The sequence below is a fragment of the Lygodium microphyllum genome, chromosome 28 (assembly GCF_053477565.2).
Source record: "Lygodium microphyllum isolate KBCC chromosome 28, Lygodium_microphyllum_v1.1.10, whole genome shotgun sequence".
In the NCBI taxonomy this organism is placed as follows: domain Eukaryota; kingdom Viridiplantae; phylum Streptophyta; class Polypodiopsida; order Schizaeales; family Lygodiaceae; genus Lygodium; species Lygodium microphyllum.
The window spans coordinates 40,574,904-40,597,539 of NC_141162.1; the positions used below are offsets into that span (position 1 = coordinate 40,574,904).

At 44.2% G+C, this 22,636-nt stretch overlaps 1 protein-coding gene across 1 annotated transcript in view; it reads right to left on the reverse strand.

Annotated features, from left to right (window-relative positions):
- Positions 1–949: 949 nt before the first annotated feature.
- Positions 950–22,636, reverse strand: part of SPPL2 (SIGNAL PEPTIDE PEPTIDASE-LIKE 2) — a 136,154-nt gene continuing 114,467 nt past the window's right edge. The window contains exons 9-14 of the mRNA XM_087670929.1: positions 10,126–10,179; positions 9,944–10,036; positions 6,200–6,342; positions 6,036–6,106; positions 2,237–2,320; positions 950–1,683 (exon numbers count right to left, since the gene is read on the reverse strand). Of these exons, the coding sequence (XP_087527055.1) occupies positions 1,583–1,683; positions 2,237–2,320; positions 6,036–6,106; positions 6,200–6,342; positions 9,944–10,036; positions 10,126–10,179 (546 nt within the window). The 3' untranslated portion in view covers positions 950–1,582. The remainder of the gene's footprint in view (positions 1,684–2,236; positions 2,321–6,035; positions 6,107–6,199; positions 6,343–9,943; positions 10,037–10,125; positions 10,180–22,636) is intronic.

Genomic DNA, 22,636 nt, shown 5'->3' on the forward strand with positions numbered 1-22,636 from the left:
AAGGCATACAACCCCAAACATCCATGCTCGAGGGAGGGAGGAGGGAGGGGGGGATGTGTGTGAACACAATTAGGACTACCGGGGCACTTTTTTCCCCTTTTTAGGAGTTTTTTCTTTTCCCAACCATGGCATACGAACTCTCGTATATCTTACCATAAATCCGACAATTAGTCAAGAAAGTTGGTAAGAGCCACATTGGAATTTACCTATGCACAGATAAAATAGCTCACAAGTCGAATTAACAATAGAGTTGATCATATTGAGAACCTCCTCCTAAATGACTCTACCAAGGAGGAGGACCAGCCAAAAGACTTGGATAAATACACTATCTGAAAATAGGTGCCCAAGAAAGTGATGCACCTAGTGAGACTTGAACCCACAATCTTATGATTATGAGCCAACTGCTACCAGCTAGGCCATCACATTTGGGACTCCGTTTTCACCATGCATTTGACAACCCATGCTCATTGACCCATACATTGTGTCATACTATCCCTTATTCTTGGCTAGTGCTTGCATCCTTGGTGCCTTATTAAAACCCATGAAGTCTTGGTGGCTTATTGCATAGGTATTTTTAGATAAATTGCTTTGTGATTAGTCTGTAAGTTATCCTACTGACCTAGCATATGTACCTCAAATCGTGATTCAATCCTTGTCATATATTATTCCATTTTCCCCTGCTCAAGGTGATCACCTAAAGAATTGAACCCAATACCTCATGGTTCACGAGGAACAACATTATTAATTGAACTAACCACTTCCAACGGCTTGTTTATTATGACTTGATTGATGAAGCTTTTATGACTCAATAGCTACAAGAAAGGACTTGCAATGAAAATACCTTGAAACAAAGCATCAAAACTGTCAATTCTGAAACAAAGCATCTAAACTGTCAATTCTAAAACAAAGCATTAAAAACTATCAATTCTGGATAACTAAGGGTTCCTATTGAGAAGTAAAACCAAAATGCTGTTATTTGAAAATCGCCATCCTGGGACAACACACTTCCAAACTTCAATGTAAATGTTGAGATCTTTATCCTGAAATCATTACCAGATGGCTCAAAAATAATTGTGGAGCATACAAATAGTTACAACGCATAGGTAGAAACTAACATGTTTGTAGTCAGATCCTGTTTATACTTGCTTTGCAAGCTCATTTCCAGTTCCTTGTAATTTGGTGACCTGTAGTTTGGGTGTCCCTCATCATAATTTGAAGCATATTGAACTCCTGTTAGAATGACCAACTCAGAGCCCCTCACTGCTGTATTTTGACAAGAGTATTCTTAACTTGAGCACTTTCAGGGCAAACTTGCTGACCTTTTTAACTGACCAGTGGATTGACTTGCAAGTCTGCATGTAGCTGTAGCAAGTTCCACATGGTCGCTACATTATATTGCACATTCATTTCCAACCTTGGGAAATGGCCATATAACTGTGATAGAATGGTCACCAGCAGAGTCTGCGGGTGAGAATATTATATATGGTATATGGAAGCTTTAGCTTACCAGGTGTGGGGACTACATATAGACCTTAATTATTACAAGTGCCTGATCACAAAAGGGTAAAGCTGATAAAAAGTGTCAAGTCATCTGTAGAACATGTGGGCATTTTGGGGGAGGAACCCCTTCTTTCCATAAGATGGCTAACTCTCCTCGTTTCCATCCTAAGAATAGTAATGTACCTGCAGAGCACTTTTGGTTGGTTAAGGTGTTGTGAAGAACTTTGGTTCAAGGTTGGTCAGCTTTCACTGCATATATCACCAGCCATAACAAACTCACACGTTGCGTTATGTATTTGGCCTTCATGTAACATCACATCAAATGAGAAAAAATGAAACACACAGCTGTAATTATATGATCCTTATTTTCAGCCCTTCACTACCAGAATGCTGGACAGTTTGAAACATTGGAAACAGCAGGGGTGCACTTAAAAAAAAAACAACTACAGACACATGATAATCACAACTGCTAACATGAAAGGATACACACATGACTATGTGTGTCTGCATGCATGTGGTGCGTCTCCCAGCAGTAATATTCAGTATTACAAAAGAATTGTGTGCGTGTGAACAAAAATAGGAAGGGAGGTGGGAAGGTATACGGGGTCAGAAGACAGACTAGTTATAGCCTAGAACACTTGGGCGAAACAACACTTCACCACTTCCTATGCAGCACAAATGCAGTAGTACAAAGGTCAACACGCAGACCAGTTCAAGACAGACAAAGTTACTATACCAAGTGTTGAAGGAACAATGTACAGCAATGCCGGTTGGCCATGTCCATCCATCAAGTTGAGTGCCACATATGTCACAAACAGTCCTGCAAAACAAGCATTAAAACTAATCATAGGTATTTGCAATGATTCAGGTTTCTTTGTGCGCCACATGTTTTATAACCATTCTCATTTAGCTGACTGACAGTTGGATACAATGAGAGATCTTATTTCTACATGGAAAGTCTTGATGAATGAATGAGCAGTTTTCAAATATATTGACACTAGCGTGCCAAATATCTGCATGGACGTGAAAGAAAAAGGAGATGTTTCAGTTCCAAGCCTTGAAAAGAGCCTCACTTGTCTTCAGAATCTTACTATATCTAGGTTCATGTGGCCATGAGAGAGAAGACTACCTCTAAATTACTAATGATTGTTTGCATTTCAGGAAGTGTTGTGAGCTCAAAAGCCAGCAACAGTTTGTTACCGGCCCCAAAGACAAGCCTTTTTGCATTGGTCAGTGTGCAGTTGAATAAAGGTGCACACTTTATAAGATCTGATGCATCGACTCATCCCCATTCACTTGGGTCCCATGAAGGATGGTTGACGCTTAGAAAAAGGAACCAAGATCAGAATAAAACTTCAGACAGCAAGGGTCCAATTGCCAACATGTACCCAATTTAGGAGCCCCCAAAATTTGGTGAACTTCTGTTCATCCTTGACTGCATAAGATAAGTTTCTTTCGTTTTGGGATGTCAGTGAATGACCCATACTAAGTATAATGAATGCCCTGAAATACCCCACAGCCTTTATCTGTTACTTCATATTTCTAATCATGTCCTTTGAAAGAGATCAAATATTGAATCTACCCATCTATGGGGCCACTACCTATCATTAGTATGTGCAGTTGTTTCCATTTTTTTGTTAAGTAATGGACAAAAAGTCCTTTACCCTTTTTTTGAGTCCATCCGACTAGTCAGACATCCCCTTGATGACTAAGAGGGTTGATTAGAGGCCAGATCACCAGTGGATGCATGCCATTGGTTGTTATAGACACCTTGATTTTGCTTTTGTGACATTGCAGAATATCAATTGATTGATTACTTTTGATTTTGACAGCCCTTGGATTTCCCCTTATAAGAAGTGGAAATGAGTGTCCCCTTTGAGGAGGAAGTAGGTTTTTTGTATATTTGGCATTGCCATGTGGGCAAATTGAGTAGTCATCTGAATATTGGAGGCACACCAAATGCATGAGAGGGTGCTCCTTGCGTTTGGGATACTTAGGAATGAGAGCCAAGGTGATATAGGTGTATCCCCATCATGATGATTCCTGATGCACTCAACGTGAGCTAGTACCATGTCAAAAGTTGGCTCTCTTGAGGGCATTGGAGAGCTGAAAGGAAAAGCAGGGGTGGAAGTGGGTGAATTTGAAAAGGTAGGTGCAGAAGAGGGGATGGTGGGTTTGGAAAGAGAGGTGTAGAGAAGTGCTTAGTGGGTGGAAATTGTTATTATTGCAATAATGCCCTATCAAGAAAAATCACTGGAAGTAGAATGTGAATGATGATAAGTACCTAATCGAGATCTTTGACTTCCTCTTCAAACATTTACATATTGGTAGGCATCCAAGTTTCCATTGTAACCATACTTATGGGAAATGAGGAAATGGAGAGAGAAACGGAAACGGGAATGGAAATGGAAACGGCAAAAAACTCCAGGGGAATTTCCAGTAACTATAGGGATGACAAAGGCAGAAACGGAAACGGAAATGGGAACAGTGGAATGGCAAAAATGTGGTGTTTCTGGGCGTTTCCAGTAACTATGATTGTAACTTAGGTCTGGTACTGGCATATCAGTGGGAGAAATGGAAAGAGGAGGGTCCCACACATAACAATAAACATACAAACCTTGCATCATTTTGGGCTGTGATGGAATGGGTACCCAATGGTCTCCACACTGGTGTAATATTTCCTGCTTCTGAGCCCCAAATCCAGCCAGTCGCTCTGACTGTGATGCACCTTTGGAGGGTCTTGGAATGACCATTTAAAATTGTGGGCAGTATGAGGAGGGATATATGTAGGAGGATCTGTAGAAATTTTCGACCCTGTAGAAGAATACCACTCCCACAGAAACATGACTAACGGAGAGGGGAAAATAGCTCTAATGGTGACTGCTTTGATGAGTCAGTCTGAGACATGGTAAGCTAGTCTGTGCACTCTCGCAAAACTGAGTGCTCACAATGAACCAGGTGTTTTTAAGCACCTAGCTCTGATACCATGCGAGGATAACACTAGGGTTTGCAGAGAAAACACTGAGTGTACAACAGACACACAACTTACAAATGAACTTAGGAGAGACGAGAGAGTGGATGAGAATGAGAACTCAATGAACAAACCAATGCTATAGAGGCAATAATACAATGGAGTGCTAAAGGAGCAGATGGCTGTTCAACAACCACCATATTTGGGAGCGGGCTGAAGGCTGAAGGAGAGTGTCATCCTCCGGAATGGACCTGAATGCGGCAACTCAACTGAATCTCTGTGGTGGATCTGATGAAGGTGTCTCCAAGACCCAGGATTGCAGGAAGCCAGAAGACGCAGCCGTCCTTTGGCAAACAATGGCCACGGGACAGCAAAATGCAGCTGTCAAGAAGCTGCCCGGGAAGTATCATGGCTGGAGTAGCAGGTCCGCAGCTCAAACACAGCAGCAGAATGGCCATGACAGCAGCTGTTGATGGTAACAGGCTGTAATGATGTCGACAGGAGGCATTGGAACCCGTTTATAGAGCTTTCTGAGCCATTTTCCTACTGAACTTTGGAGTTCAAGAGCCAAAGGAATTCAGCCAGTACACGAGTTTATATTTTAGGCTGATTCTGAGTAGCTTGACACATGATTTATGTGGAATTGGATACAAACAACAAGATTGAGAGACATCTACTTGGCAACATTTCTCATGTGCACCAGCCAACTCAGGATGTGTAACATAGGGTGATTCACCAGCCATTCCCCTTTTATAGATATTATGACATTCTCTAGCCTTGAATATGCCCTGTTGGTTGCCATGTAGACACCACTCTATGACAAGGGGGACTGTCTACATTAGGAGTTTGACATTGACAGTACAAATCTTACGAGAGTCTCGAAGGACATAGCAGCATGCATGGAGTACAGGAAACATTTCGTAGCAAGTTAAGGTTGAGGGAATGCAAGAGATGAGTAAGGCAGAAGATGAGAGAGGCTTAGAGAGGAGCAAGAGGAGGTAAGGATGGAGAGAAGAGGATGGATGGCAGGGTAGACAGTCATAGGTGATGTAGACGCTCACAGGAGGTAGCGACAACAAGTACGAGGGGGGAAGGGCAGAGACAAGAAGTAGAAGAGAGAGGGAGGGAATGGTGCAGAGTCATGGGAGGAGGGAGTAGGAAGAAAGATCAGGTGGGAAAAAGTAGGAAGGAAGAAGGGAAAGGCAGGCAGCTGCAATATAAGGATGTGGAAGGAAGAAGTGCAATCACAGGTCGAGAAGCTCATGCAGAGCAGCAGCGAATATGTAGTGAGAGTTGCAACATATGAAAGATTAAAGATACAACTGAGAATCAGAAACTAGAGCAGGGCCCAAAACAACAGAAACTGTTAGAAATTACACCAGATTTAAACATCATTTGGATTTGCAACCGAAAACATTTTCTATGATGCCCTTTAGTTTAAATCAGATGACATTGGGCATTGGATCATACAATATGATGCTTGCAAGTTTACACGAACGAAAATCTTGTATGCCACATGAAATCATTGTAACAGAATTAAATGAAGAGTGTTATGTCCACTCACCAAAGCCATAGCCAAATAGAAGCCACAGAAAGTAGCCACTACGGAGAGTCTTTTTTGTAGCGGCATCAAATCTGCCCCACACACGTCTAACATCAAGCTCCCATCTTAAAAATAACAGCATCCCCATCTTTTTGATCTAGAACATGTACTCTATTTTACATTACCGCTTTGCAAATGAGATGAGCAGCCCAGGCAGAAGTATATCCCCAAAACCTATAATGCTGTAACCTCCCCATGGATCAAAAATACGTGGTATCTTTAGTAGCATAGGGATTCCATCCTCTCCACTTCTGTCACCCCGGGCAACCTGTTCAATGGTTCAAATCATTGCCAAAGCATAGATATTTTAAGGGATCAGGAAATATGACAGAAGAGTCACAAGTGCAATCCACAAATCTACAACATGTTGACGGTTGAGGATAAACTAGATGTTAAAATACCTTAAAACATCATAAGAGATCATTTTTGAAGAGTAGACAATGAAGCATCTACATGTGATTGAACATAGGTATACAGATCATCTCATAGCTTATGAGAAAAAGGAATATAAATCCTTTTAGCTTTAGGATCAAAAACACTGAAGAGGGTTGAGTTTTGGAAGGCTAAATAGCACTTGTTGATAAACACAAAGGGAGAAATGGAATCTAAGCTATTGATCAGCATGGTGCATTATAGATTGTGATCTCATTTTGTAGTTATCTACTTCTTGCTTGTTTTTTCTGGTTGAGAAATTGAAACATAGAGTTCAAAATTAAAGCATCTACATCCTCCCAACAAAAGTGCACGAGTTTGTGGTGCTAAAAACATGTGTTTATAAGGATGCTCTTATTGATCATGTGCATGAGAGATTGGCTGAGTTGTTGCTTGATATTTGTGCAAAATTTTCAGAATTGTGGCCTTCAGCCAAGACTTTCCCTTGCACAAAATCAAATAAGAGAAAGATAAACCCCCAAATCAACCAGTGTGACAAGAAAGAGGGAGTAGGAAGAATAAAATATAATATCTCATGTCATTTTGCCACTTGCATGTACCTTGTACCTAATGATGGATTAAGACTAATCATATTCAGGCCCTTGTGATCACCTTTAAAGGCACCCAAATAATGGCACAGCATGTTCTTGCTTCCTATTTTGTGCAGCTTATCTAGCATCTTTCCACTTCATGCTTCACCCTATCACTCTGATGTACTTCTAAGCAGTGCTCACAAAGTACCATACCTCTGAAAAAATATCAAAGTCTTTATTGAGAAAGTGGTCACGTGAGAGGTAAGACCACTGAAAGTGAAAAGCAAAAATAGACTCCCTTCTCCCATACACGCAAGGTGATTGCATGATCCCACAGCCCGTGGAGCAAGAAAAGTTAATTGGATTTATCTTTTTAAAAAAGAAGCTGAAATAAATTGAGAATGAATTTGATCCTTTGAGAGGAAAAGTTAATTGGATTTATCTTTTAAAAAAAAGGCTGAAATAAATTGAGAATGAATTTGATCCTTTGAGAGGGCAGAATATATTTAACTTCTTGACTATGAAGAGGTCCTCATCACCTTTGAAGGCTAAAAAGGCTCAGATTTTCAATCTCTTTTTTGAAGCACCACATTCCTAGTGGTGTCATTCGCTTCATCTCAAGGACCCATTGGTCTAGCCTTCATGTGTACCTTGGCAACTAAATGTCCCCAACTTGCAAGATTAGGAGGTTGTGTCACCCAAGAAGGGACATAATCATCTTTTGCTGCCAGTTGATCGACATAATACCAAGGTATTTGTCAAGTTGGTCATAACAAATAAGGGTAAACTTTATGTAATGACATGATTTGTAGTCCTATGGTAATATCAGAAGTGTGGATGTCCTACCTTAAGTTATATTATCCAAGAGATAGCCAAGGAAGGAAGAAGTCATCTATACAACCCATAGTTGATAAAATACATTTCACACTTCCATACATGTACAGGTATGAAAGTATTACTAAAGTATGATTCTGACCCTTGGGCTGAATCATTTGTTGCCCTAATTCCTTTCTTTGAAAACTAGAAAAATATAAGAATGATAAGTTGAACCTTACATATGAATTGTAAACATTTCAACAAAGCTTACACTTCGAAAAACAGGCATAAACGACATTGAAATTTTACGAGGGGGACTCTTTGAATTTTGAGATTATAGCTTTTCCCCTTAAAGCACCTCTGTTGCAGCCACTATTACTTCGTTCTCAATTTTACGAAGGTTGTGCTACCGATCTTTTTTATAGAGCACACCCCTTTTATAATTCTCTCTTCTTCCTATTCACACAATCTCATCCTTTCCTTCCCCCAAAGTCCTACCACCATGATGCCATCGGACCCATTTTCATCTCTTCTAGATCCTTCAATGCATTGACTTCATTCTAAGCCTCATCACATCCAAACTCTCAAGCTTCACTGAGATCTTCTAGGATGTCTCCTTTAAAGACCTTTCTTCCTTAAATATCAGCTATGAGCTACTCTCATTTGTCATCTTCTTTATCTTCTCGTCCTATGGATATCTACTTATATACATTGTCATATTTTGATCCTCACCCTCTTACCAACCATACCTATAAACCCTAATCTTGAGCCATACTTCTTTCATACCCATTGTTATATAAATCATCTTTGTATTTAGCCTTCTTTTTAATTCAGTGCAGATCATAAGATCACAAAATGTCATGACTCATGACTCTAAATTATTATCAACCCACTAAGATCACACAATGTCATGACTCATAATACATCATAGTCTCTAGACTTGTCACTCTAGACAACCCAAGAGACTGAAGGGTCAAGGGTTAAGAGTCTGAATTTCTGCACACACTGCCCTAGTTCTGCAGAGTGCACAGGCTGATGATTGATTTGCTGGTTCCAAACGAACATGTTGAGGCTTGAGCATGCAGGCTGCACGTGCAGGTAATTTGCAGGAGAAAATGCCAAGACTGCAGGAAAAACCTTTGCCAAGCAAAAAGTGGCAGTTTTGACCACTTAGAAGCCATTCTTTTAAAACCCAAAAAATGGCCACATATGAAATGGCTTTTCATATGTCTTCATACCAGACGTCTGGTATGCTGAATCATATGCATCTAAATCCAACTATGATACAACCACATAAGTAGCAGAAACTGTACAATCAGTAAAGGATAATTTGACCTATTACTCACAAAAGGGTGGAATTTGGATCTTTAGAAACTTCTAGCAACAACAAACTAGAAAACTGTCTTAAACTTGAAATGTATTTGAGAAAAATTATGAGGCAACATTGACCTAACAGAGACACATCACACATGGCAAGATCCAAGACCATTCCGAAGGATTTTTTTTGTGCTTAGATGAATTTAAAGATAGCATTTTCACAGCACTTCATACTACCACATTTTTGGATCTTGAGAAACTTCTAGCAACCAAAAACTAGCAACCAAAAACTAGCAACCAAAAACTAGAGAAGAATCTTATACTTGACATGCAGAAAAATTATGAGGCAACATTGCCCTAAAACAGGCACGCCACATATGGCAGGACCCAATACCACTCCAAAGGACTTGTGTTTCTATTAATTTGAAGATAGTAATTTCATACCACTAGTATTACTAGACTGCAGAGGTTACTAAGCCATAATCCAGTTGGTTCAACATTCACCTCAAATTTGCTAATTTGTAAGTTTGCCTCTAAAGAATCTAGGAGAAGACAAAACTTGCAAGTTGGGGACAGTACACTGAAAATTCTTTATTGAGCTGAAAGATAAAAGACCAGGATATTGAAACTTAATTTCCATCTCAAAGGACTTAAAAGGTACTACTGCAACATATCAATATGCCACAAGGCTATTAAACAAATAACACATCTAATTAGTAAATGACTTATCATCTACAGTGAAAATCAAAGACACATAGGTAGAATACTTACCACAATCATCACACTCTCATTGAACACTTTGGGTGAAATAAACACCCAGAATATGTCATACATAAAGGCACATGCCAGTAACACTGCAGAAACCTGTACAACAACATGTTTGTATTCAAATCTTTATCTAGCTAAGTGAGAGGTTCTAGGAGATCCAAATTGGGGGAAACAACAAAATTCACCTTTATATTTGGAAGTCGAATAATTTGTAGTACAGTTATTATCAAGGCTATTCCCTGAAGACAAAGTATATGAAATGTATAAGATCTCTCTCTCTCTCTCTCTCTCTCTCTCTCCCTCCCCCTTGTAACAAGTAGTTTATATTATATCGAATCACAAATGGCGTACAAAAGTCAAATCATAGGCAAGATACAAAAGTCACGGCAAAGAAGCACAAGAGATTGCAGTATGCCAAGGAGCTAAATCCTCCCTAGGGAGCTCTCTCTCTCTTTTTTTCATGAAGGTAATTGAATTAAGTAGTAAATATTTACATCAGACCATCAGGTCAGCATAGAAAATAACAGACATAAATGAAAGTCTACCAAGTCTCTAACATAGAAATGTCACACAAAAAGGACAGCTGGTGTGGAGCGAACAATATCCAATCAGGGAGCAGCAATGTCAGGAAGAACCAGATCGGCTAACACCATAGAGGAGATCTGCCACAACACTAAACCATGAGCACGGGCCACATGACCATGGATGCTCGATACTGAATCAAAAATGGAGGCATTTTGAGTACGCCAAATATGCCACAAGGCTGTCCATCTAAGGAAATGAAAAAGGCGAGAATAATCTGAATGCAAAGAGGACAAAGAGGTCATCTTTCCCATAATCCACGAACGAGCTGATGTCCGGTGCTGAGTCGCTGAGGACCACACATGGGAAACAAAACTCCAAATCTGTCTCGCAACAGGGCAAGAGACAAAGAGATGAAGCACTACCTCATCACATGTAGTGCAGCTTTACCCTAATACAGAACCTTAGACTTCCAGAGCTGGATGAATCTTTCTTGCCACTTCTTTTTGCTATCCCGAATATGCCATAATTGATTAACCTTACCCGTGACCCATCTCTTGGCCTCCACCATTTGATGATATATCTAATTAGTTGACCTTTTCTTGAAATCATTGGAAATCACAAACATCCAATCACGCTACGAAGACAATGGCTGTAACACACGCAAAGGAGAGAACCTCAAAAGCCAATCCTGTATGGATGAACAAATGTCGTGATCTCCTCGAGGCACCCGAAAGTACTGACGAATACGCCGAAAATAATAAAGGCAGGCTTGCCTAGGAATGACACCATCAAGGACTGTCTGCAATCCCAAACGAGCCATCCAATCAAACTTGTCTCTCTGCAGATCTTTATCAGGCCAATCCAACAACCTAGAGGTAGCCAGTACTTCACCTTGCAGCGAATTCTCCTCCTTACAAAAATCAGGAGGGTGCCAAATAACAAAACATAGCATCGCCTGCCGAGATGTGATCAAATGAGAAAGGAGAAAAGACTGGGAGACCTTAATAGGTCTCGTGGAATTAAGCACATGCCACCAAGAAGCATGAATAACCATGCTACCATGCGAGATGCCAGTCCTTTCTATAAAAAATTTTGCAATATCTATCCAAGGATGACTCTCTACACATAGTGCCTGCAGAAGAGCCAACCTCAAAGCAGCCATATGCAAATTAACATCCAATAAAGTTGCTCCCCCCATCCTTTTAGGAGTAGTCACATGTTGCCACGAAATCTATACCTCGCCCAATTGATTCCCTTTCTTTTTTCATAACATGAATCGGATAGGCTGAAGAGACTTCTTAGTCCAAGGAAGCAATGGTAGGAAAAATGAAATCATGCTGATCATGATGCATTGAGTAACTTTAAGTCTCACATGAAGAGGCTAGCCCTGAGATTTCTAGTACATGAACTAATCATAAATACGGAATGACATCGAATCCAGCAAGGCACGGGGAGCTACATCCACACCAATAGGATAACCCAAGTGTCTAGTTATATTTCCCTTAGGAATCACAATTCCATGCTAGCCTAAGGCTTGCAAATCCTTCTTCGTACAAGAGAGCACTGTAGATTTTTGAGCATTAATATGAAGTCGAGATGCCATAGCAAAAAGGTTCCACGCAACCATTGCCCGATTAACATTCGAGCGATCAGCCTTAAGGAACATAAAGGAATCATTTGCCAAAGATTGAACCACAAGTTGGGCCCCACTGGGAAGAGACAAACCAATAATCTCACCTTGATTGGCCAACTTATCCAACAATGAGAGCATAAGGTGAGTGACTTAAGCAAACATCAAAGGGATGAGAGGGCAGCCTTGCCAAAGAGACCACGATAAGTCAATTTCATATGTGATCCCTCCATTAAGTGCAACACGGGCCATAGCACCCTGACTAATAGTATCAACAAGAGAAATCATACGAGACCCAAATCCCATGATGGACATTGGCTGCCTCAAAAAAGACCAGCTTACATGATCAAATGCCTTTTCAATATCAAGCTAAAGCATAACAACCTGTTGGCCCACATGGTGGGGATACTTGCTTGAGTTGATGCGCCAAACAAACTATACACATAAGAAAAAGCTCACTCAAGAACACAAGAAGAGAGAGAGAGGATGTTAACCCCAAGTCGAGATGGCGGAAAAAGCATGGAAGAAGAGCAAAGACACAAAGGCGACCTTTAAAGGCTAAGCCGAGACCAAAGGCGCGATTTTAAATGAAAGGCGTCTCAAAAAACTTGGAAAACTCTTGTAAAAGAGCGTTAGGCTCCCTCCTGTGCCAATTGTAAAATATTAGATGGGCATAGGCTAGAGACATAATGATAGAAGAGGGAAATGGAAAAAGGACCTTGCCACAATGGCCGGTCATGTAAAAAAGGGGATGGGTGCCCATGGGATTTTAGGGTTTGTATATAAAGTTCAAAAAGTGAATGGAAACTCATTCTTTGGTGTGTGGCTAACAAGAGCTCTCTTATTCTTCTCTTCTTCTCTTCTTCTTGCTTGTGTGTACTCTTGAGAGAGGGAGTGTGAGGGAGTGAGGGATCAAGAGGGTGAAGCTCTTCACCATCTCCTCTTCGCTTCTTCTCTTCTCTTCTCTTCTCTTTTCTCGTGCGCGCGGCTATGGAGGATGGAGCTTGGAGATGGAGGAGGCTTGAGGATGCTTGAGCTAGCATCAAGAATCGTGGAGCTACCAAGGTGTGCGAGGGAGAAGGCTACTCACATCGGCATCAAGGTAAGCTCACTACATTCGTAGGATCGACGGCGCGTCGGCTAGGTGAGATAGCCATTAGAGCTCGCTTGGAATGCTTGAAACAATAAGCGGTCCGTGGGTCTTGGCGGTTGAGCGAAAGCTCCCACATTTTGACTACGAATGTAGTGAGCTTACCTTGATGCCGATGTGAGTAGCCTCCTCCCTTGCACACCTCGGTAGCTCCACGATTCTTGATGCTAGCTCAAGCATCCTCAAGCCTCCTCCATCCCAAGCTCCATCCTCCATAGCCGTGCGCGCGAGAAAAGAGAAGAGAAGAGAAGAGAAAAAGAGAAGAGGAGATGGTAAAGAGCTTCACCCTCTTGATCCCTCACTCCCACTCACTCTCACACTCCCTCACTCTCAAGAGCACACACAAGCAAGAAGAAGAGAAGAAGAGAAGAAGAAGAGAGCTCTTGTTAGCCACACACCAAAGAATGAGTTTCCATTCACTTTTTGAACTTTATATACAAACCCTAAAATCCCATGGGCACCCATCCCCTTTTTTACATGACCGGCCATTGTGGCAAGGTCCTTTTTCCATTTCCCTTTTCTATCCTTATGCCTCTAACCTATGTCCATCTAATATTTTACAATTGGCACAGGAGAGAGCTTGGCGCTCTTTTACAAGAGTTTTCCAAGTTTTTTGAGATGCCTTTCATTTAAAATCGCGCCTTTGGTCTCGGCTTAGCCTTTAGAGGTCACCTACGCGTCTTTGCTCTTCTTCCATGCTTTTTCTGCTTTTTCCTTAATTTTCCGCCATCTTGACTTGGGATTAACATTACCCCCCTCCGAGACGGGTGCTAGTCCCATGGCACTTCTGTGTTGTTGTAGGGTGGTAGGCACTTGGGCAATGATGGTGTAAAGGAAACGGCCACATGTAGATTCAGGTGCGTGTGGAAACTGATGTTGGTCGGGGAAGCCAGATGGATAGCGAGTGATTGACGGGGGCCTCTGAAGTTGCCGCTTGCGTGATGCCTAAAAGGAGAAGGTACAGTGCTCTCCCTAAGGGGAGTGTCTACCTTACTGTGTTAGTGCAGTGTGCTTGTGCTAGTGGAATGGGGAGGTGGGTCTAACCACAGGAAAGCTTGGGTGATGTCCCACACTTGAGGACCCCATTTGTGTTAAGGGAGATGCGGTGCAAGTGGCTTAGGGTGACAGGTCTAACCATAGACGAGTGTTAGCTCCCTAGGTATGTCCTGCCCTTGATGTGCCCTAAGCATGAAGTGGGGAAGCAAAAAGGGCTAGGGGGTTAGGAGCGGAGCCAGCCGACCTAAGCCACCAGGCACGCCTAACTTGAGAATCCCTAGGTGCAGTGATAGTGCTCTATGTGGTATTTAAGTGCTTCTGCAAGTGAGTGCTTGTGTGCCTTTCCTTTCGTGTTATTCTTTTCTTTGCTTAAAAAAATAAAAAATAAAATTGTGGAATGACAGCTAGTCCTAATTGTCTTCATTTGAATGAGGGGAAGGGGGTCGGATGGATTTGCTAAAAAACTGACGACTTTGCATGTAATCTTTCAGATTCATGCGGACATGAAGAGAAGTGGTGGAGAGGAAAGGGTGATTGCACCTAGTGAATTGGCTGTCATTCATATCTTCTAGGAGAGCTAGGCAAAAAGAGAGAAGGAGACTAGCCCTCATCATAAGACGAGCCATGGCGCAGCTGTCAATAGTGTTAGGGTCAAAGAAGAGGGAAGGTAGGTTGCGCTCTTGTGGAGTCGGGTCCTACTTAAGGAGTAGCTTAAGTAACCTAAGATAATTACAGGTTGTTACAAAGGCGGGGTCAGGGCATGAGGAGAAATCCACAAGAAAGTGTGTCATAGAATCATCTAGGCTTTCGGAGGTAAAGAGAAGGGCATGCTCGAAGGATACTACATTAGAGTTATAAATAATAGGGAAGTCGTACCGCCCGTGGAGGGTGGCATCAAAATCCACCCCTACCCTTCGAGGGTATGCCATGTAGGTAGGGTTGTTCCGCTCGAATGGCAGGGTGTTACAAAACACCATCCAGGCGAGTATACTGATGTCGTATACTTGCCTCCTCCACAGGGGTTGGCTTTTGTAGCCCTGTACAATGTGTGGGACTTCAAAAACTTTGTTCTGCCAGTAATCAGTCGCTTCTGTGCCCCAAGAGGTCGGGGTTTTTTCTCGCTCTTCTAGCCATCTTTGCCCCAACCGGCCACCGATCGCGATCACCTCATCCATCGCCTTGAGCGGCAAGACCCTTCGCAGACTGTTGGGTAGGAAAAAACTAAAGGTGAATGGATCCTTTCCTTGTTTTTGTATCTCCCACAGCACCAGTTCTGCGTGGAATCATGCGGGGAGATCATCAGGGCACGGTGGGAGGGGTGCGGACGGCAGCACGGCTGGTTTGGCTCTCAGCTGTTTCCTGGCTTCCTCTACTAGCTTTCTGCGTCTTTCCCTAGATGCGGCTTTTCTTTCCGCAGAGGGGTCCTCTTGTGGTGGCCCTTGAGACTGCGGCGAGGACGGTTGTGGGACTACATCCTCCCTGAATCGGTTCATGTCGATTTCAAGTTTTGCTTCCTCCCCCTGCCGTTCTCCCTGTGATGCTTCTTCTTCGAATCCGAGGGCGTCGATTCCTTAGGGGTTAGGCCGGCCAGCAATAGGTATTTTCGTTGCTCGTCCAAGCTCAGCCTAACCTCCGCAGGTAGGGGTGGCATCTGCAATCCAGCGTGTAAGGCTCTACGTGCGATGCCGAGCTTTCTTTGCGTCACCTCCAACGACTCTCCTTGCGCTGAGCGGGTGGTGTCTAGGATGGTGTCGAGGAAGGCCTTCTGTTGAGCGCCGAAGGCCACTTGGGCGGCTTCTGCCTTGCTCTCTGCAATGATTTTCTCCTTCTCTACCAGAGCAAGGCGCCACGCTAGTGTCTTCACCCTCTTTTCATTGTGCACAGCCCACTCCTCTGCTCTTTTGTTAATTTCTTCCAAGTTCTGTCTTTGCTTTAGGGTTAGTATCATGAGTTTTTGCTCGTGGTCTTCCAACTCCCTGACTAGCCTCTCTTGCTCTTCTTTTTCAGAGTTTAGTTGATCTGTCAAGTGCTCGATCTCCTCTTGCTGCTCCTTTATGTCTTGTTTTCTCTCCTCATCTCTGGCCTTCAGCTCAGCCACAAGCGCATCAACCTGAGCAGATTTCGTAACGAGCTCTTGGTATTGCACTATCAGGAGCTTGTGCTCTCTTTGCACTTTCACTAGCTCCTGTGTCTCGTTTTCAAGTTGCTGTCTCCAGTGCTCCTCCCTATCATCCTTAGCCTTCATTTCTTGTTTGAGATCTGCGATCTCCCTTTGCTGCATAGCTATCATCCTCGTTTTATCCAGCTGGAAGGCGGCCACTGATTCCTTCTCAGCTGTCAACTCAGCCACGGCTATTTTGCATTCCTCCTTAGCTTTCTCCAATTGAGAGAGCAGCTCGGCGACGTACTCGTCGTAGTTAGCCGATGGCGTCATCGTTGTGTGGATGGGTGAGGTTGAGGCTTCTACCTTCTGCCTTTTAGGCTCTTGCTTGGATTCCGCATCAATAGCTGGTCTCTTTTGTCCTGTGGCCGTGGTTTCCGTGCTCTGTCCCTGGGTCATCTCTTTGTTGATGAAATATTGCATCCACGTCACGAAATTTGACACGTCGGCACTGGTCGGGATGCTAGGGGTGATGGTGGTGGGTTCAGTGGGAGGCATCAGGAGGGTAGGAATTGGATGAATTGGGGCCTTGCCCTTGCCCTTCGTGACTACAGGTGGCACGATCTCCGGCACCTGTGTGCTAGACCCTGGCCTTTCTTCTCTCTGTGGGCTCCAGTTCCCCAATTCATCCGCTCGGCTTTGTTGCTCGATGGACCGGCATGTGGCTTCAGCCAGGTCCTCTTCCTCCTTCCTTCCTTAGTTCTTCCTCTTCCTCATCCGCCTTTCTTCTCCTTTCCTCCTTCGCTTTTCTCTGCTCTTCATTCTTTTTCTCTTTTGCTTCTTTTTCCTTTCTTTTCTTCTTTTCTTCTCCTTTGCTTCCTATTTCGATGCCTTCATTGCTTTCTGTAATTTTTCTTTTTCCTTCTCTTCCTCCTGTCTCTTCGTCCTCTCTCTCTCCTTGGCCTCTTTTAGGGACTCTTTCTTTGCTCTTTCCAAGTCTTCTCTTTCCTTCTTTCTGTCTTCGTTATCCTTCTTCTTTCTTTGCGTTGTCTTCTTCTTGGGCTTCTTGGTTGTCTTTTTGCTTGTCAGTCCCTCCCCTTCTTCCTCTATCTCAGTTCTATTGGTGGACCTATCCTTGTCCTGGTGAGGAGGCGACCTTTCTGGCGTTTCTCCTTCTCCTTCTTCTGCATCCTGTGCTCCCTTCACTGCCTCCTGGATGACCGCACTCAAGACACCTCCATACCCGATGAAGGATGCTTTGGAGGAGGCTTTCTTTCTTTCTGTAGCTTTAGAGGCTGGTGATTCTCCTCCTGCTGGTACACTTCCTAGGGCCAACACTTTGGCTGCCTGGTCGATCGTTTTTCGCACATACCCGTTCCAGTCCACTTCGTCTAGGGTATGGGCTGCTACATTCCCCAGCACAGGTACGCTAATTCGATGCATCAATGAATTGTAGCGCTGGCTGGAGAAGAGCACATGTATCAGCTTGGCTTGCATCCTGGCTTCTGCGTCAGGGATATCCTGGATGCTTATGCCGTCATTTGTGAGCACATCTTCCTTCTTCATTTTAAGCATAGCATAAACATCCCTTTTTTGTTTCCTCTCCGTCTTTGGTACCAACCCCAAAGCCTTCTCCACCAAGGCTGGGTCTAAGCGGACCTGTACTTGCTTTGCATCTTCTCCTCTGCCCACCGTCACAATACCACATTCTTGATCTGGGTTGTACGTTCTAAGGAACTCCACGCACTTCAGTTGGTTCGGCTCCTGCGAGAACTTTTCAAGATACCTCGTGAGGTTGCATTGTTCAACCACCCTCCTGGCTGCTTCCTCCTTGGCCACCACAACTTCTATGTTGTGGATGGTTCGAAATTTGAGCTGGCGTCGCCAGGGCAAAGAAGAGAGGACTCAGAGGACAACCCTATCTCACAGAGCGTGTAAGGACAAAGGGCTCTGTAACACCACCATTTAGCATAACTCGCGAAGAAGCCGTAGCACTAATGATGTAGATCAAGCGGGACATCCGAGTGCCAAAGCCCATGGTAGACATAAGTTTTGCAATGAAAGACCAGTCTAAATAGTCAAAAACCTTTTCCAGATCCAATTGGACCAATACCACTTCCTGACTAGAGTGCCTTCTATAGTCAATAGTCATTTGCACATTTAAGATATTATGCAGAATGTTGTGGCCCTTAATGAAACCATATTGAAGAGGATGCACAATGGCCGGAAGATGCTTGTGGAGCCGATTCGCCAGTACTTTGAAAAAGATTTTATACATCGAACCCATCAAAGAGATTGGTCTCCAATGTTGCAACAGTGACGGCGAAGAAACCTTTGGAAGCAATTTGATAAGCCCTTCTTTCCATGAGGAAGACATGGACCTTGTTTCCCAAACCTGCTGAAACATAGCCGTCAATGGCTTCACCAGTTGGGTAGCAGAACTCTCAAAGAATCCATTGGTGAGACCATCCCAACCGGAACTTTTATCCTTAGGCAAGTGCAACAAAACATCCATAACCTCCTCCTCACAAATATCTGTCTCCAAAGTAGTTTGCATATCAAGTGGAACCTGATGCCGGACCAGATCATAGAAGACTGAACATGCATACGTAACCTGATTAGAAGGTGCCTAAGAAGAACCAAGAAGATCTAGAAAATAATTCCTGCACATATTGACAATGGTCTGAGGGTCAGTGTTGACCATTTGACATTCTGAATTCTGAAGTCTAGTCATATTTTCTCCAGCAGGAGAGGCATGCAGAGCGCGAAAGAACTTATGAGTTTGACAAGCACTATCTTGCAAATTCTCAGTCAAATTTTGCAATATGGCCTTCTGATAAGATTTCAGCTGAAACTCTTTAATAAGGTTAGCCAAACACATTGCCAGTGACAGCAGAAATTCATCATCTGGAGTGTCCACCAGCAGCGACCGAACCAAAGCCAGTAAGTCCTCCACTGCGTTTCGACGCCGCCGATAAAGAGAGGCATGGTGGATCCCATACTGCCGAGCAATCCGCTGCACATTAGAGAGCAATCGTTCAAAGGAAGCAGTGCCCTCCGAGGCGAAGTCCAATAAGAATCTATCAATCACTTGCTGCATATAGCCTCGAAAGAGTGAATGCTTCAAATAAGAGGAGTTGAAACATAAAGGGAGTCTATCTAGCAATTTCATAAAAGGTGCAATGGGTTGTGCAAGCATCTCAAGCTGGAGAGGAAAATGGTCCGACAAGGCATATTGTTGCAAGACTGTCATTTCCAGTATCTCAGGAAGAAAATCATCATCCTGCATAATGTGCATGCAGTCACCGCGACCATGTAGTTGCATACTGCGCCGAGTGAAAAGTAAACCCTGTAGCAGAAGGGTGTAGCTAGGACCATAGGTCTTGCTTAAGTACAACAAGAGCAAACTCATGCCATATCTGACTTTCCGGAGCGTCCATCACCGAATGCCCTGAAGTGGACTGTGAAGAATCAACACACATATTGAAATCTCCCATAAAAAAACCTCGTCTGCCAAGTGACAAGGAGGTCTTCAAGGTATTCCAAAGATCCCGGCGGGATAAAGGGTCATTCGGAGCATATAGGCCCAGCAACCATAAGATCTCTCCTTCAAATAAAACTTCAACCACCACAAAGCGGCCATGTACATCATTTTTAATAAGAACCGGTTGATATTTTTCATGTATAATCATAAGCACACCAGAATAATGCGCGGCGTGTGTCCCTACATAAAACAAGTGAAACCCATGGCAATCCACAACTTTTCCAGCTTCACTGTGACTCTTGTGCTCTACCGCACACAAGACATCCCACTGATTCTCATGCAATATAGTCCACATGGCGTGTTGTTTATGGCGAGAATTTTCAAAGAGAGGATCAAGAATGAGGCACAACTTGCCTCGATTTAACCTTTTCTGCTAGAATATCAAGGACATCCTCATCCAAAAAATCAGCTAATACAGCAAAAGAGTTATGACGGCCAGCTTTAGAGGTAGACGGAATATCCACTGTCTTGGGGATGGAACGGGGATAACGACGATCCCATGCTGTAATCACATTCCCTCGAGAATCAAAAGCCAACTTAGCGGGTGGGCCCTTTGGACTGTCGGTATAGACTGTCCTAGTAGATTGATTAAAGGGAGCAGAAGAAACCATAGTACGTGCAACGTGCTCGGAAGACAACATTTCTTTCCTGCGCATATATGTGCGCATGGAATCTTGTGAAACATTAGGCCCAGTAGCCGCCAGGCCAGCATCAACCTTTTTACCTTTTTTGGGATGTGCCTCTACCCAGTCAGTGCCACGGGAATCCAAACCTGAAACCGGTTGTTTACCTTTATCCAGAACTTTAGGTGGCTGGGTTGCATCCTGTGATGGAGTATCAAGCACCATGTCTTCCATAGGCAGCACAACATGCTCAGCATCTGAAGACGGTTGCTTCTTTGAGCATTCGGCCATAAAATGCCCCAATTTTCTACACGAAAAGCAGTGTCCTGCAAAGTTGCCCCATTTCAAACAAAAGTGCAAAGGATGCATGCCAGAGCAATTAATACGAAGCCAAGCAAGCCTTTTCCTAGCAGTGTCCCATAACATACATAAACGGTTGTGATTCATGGCCCTTAGGCTCGGGGGGACCAGCACAGTTTCCACAACGGCCATGGCATCCTTTAACAAAGGCCAATAGACAGCTGGGCAATTTTCCACTTCAACCCACACTGGGCATTCACGTTAAAGCAAGCGCTGAAAGTTTGCCATCGGGCGCCATGGCACAACATGGACTAAACGGCGATCAAAGAACAATGGCAGTTTAGACAGAAGATCAGCCCGATGCTTTTTAGATTTCAACAGCACCTCATAGAAGCCTCAGGGCCCAACAAAAATCTCCTCAACACACTCTCCCTGTAGTAAATGGTGCAGCCACTGGCGAATATGGGAAAGCACTGGAATCCTGCCAGTGAAGAAGAGAATAACCGCCCGGTCATAAAACACCGAAAAAGAACGCAAGACAGTTTTCGGGTCCACCGTGGCTTCCAGAACATCTTCAGTTCCCGAGTCCGAAAACGCTTCATGATCATGTTGGACATACTTGCCAAGCAGAGTGTTGGCAAACTCCAGCAAATGCTCCCAGTCAATGTCCTGAGAATCTAGAGAGTCAGAGGCAACTTGAGCATAAGAACGTTCCTGATGACCCATCGTCTCTTCGGGCGTATGCTTGGAGTGTTTGCCCGCAGGCTGAAAGTCAGGAGCAGGAGGCATCTCCTCTGTGCAAGGAACCATATTCTCCGGTTCCTCTGTATCAGAATCCGGACCAAGGGCTGCCACCGTTTGGTCGATAAAAGCCATATCCAGGCTAGCCATGCTTCTCTCCTCTGTCACGAAATACTGATTCTCGCTGAGGCGAAGAAGAAATCTGTTTACCCTGCGCTGTCATACTTGAGCTGTTACCTGAGCTGAGACGGGACGACGACAAAGGTGAAGGGGCGTAAGCCAGGCCGTGGGGAAAGCACGAACAGTAGGGCGCTGCAGGTGCTGGCAGCGGGGCGAAGCCTTGGTCACAGCAGGCAGGCGTAGGCAGACGGCAGCCACGAAGGGGCAGTCAGCGGGGCGGGGGGGCTTTGGCGGAGCGGGCACAGGGCGACCAAGGCCACAGCCGCAGGCGGGGAAGCACGTCCTGACTCTCTCTCGCGCTCCTATGGCGAGCTGACAGGCGACTGACGGGCAATGGCGCCTAGGTCAGATGGCAACGGCAGGGCCCTCGACACGCAGGGCGGACGGGCGACAATGGCGTCCAGGACCCGCAGGTCAGACGGCTATCGGCGAGGTGAGGCTGTCAGGCGACGAATGCCAGGTGGAGACACAGAGCACTGTACCCTCTCGAGGTGGAACGGCAGCAGCAAGGGACGAAGAGTACCGTCGAGCGTGGGTTGCACAGAAGCGAAAAGACAGGCGCACGAAGGAAGGCAGGCACCGACGACGCTGTGCGTTAACATGGAGCCCCAAGGCGGCAGCCTGCACGAACACGAACGGAATACGCAGGGGCAACAGACGGAAACCCTAGGGAGGGTCCCGTCGCATCCCCACCAGCATGCTCGCCATCGTCTTCTCTCTCCTCTCTCTCTCTCTCTCTCTCTTAGAGGATATGCAGTGGTGTATTTATACGTTGTATGAGACAGTGACACATAGAGTGCGAGTGCTTGGAGGCATAAGAGACTCAGTGTCTAGTACAATTGGTGTAAAGCAAGGCTATCTGCTCTCTCCTTTGCTGTTTGGATTGTTCATTGATGAGATTTCAGA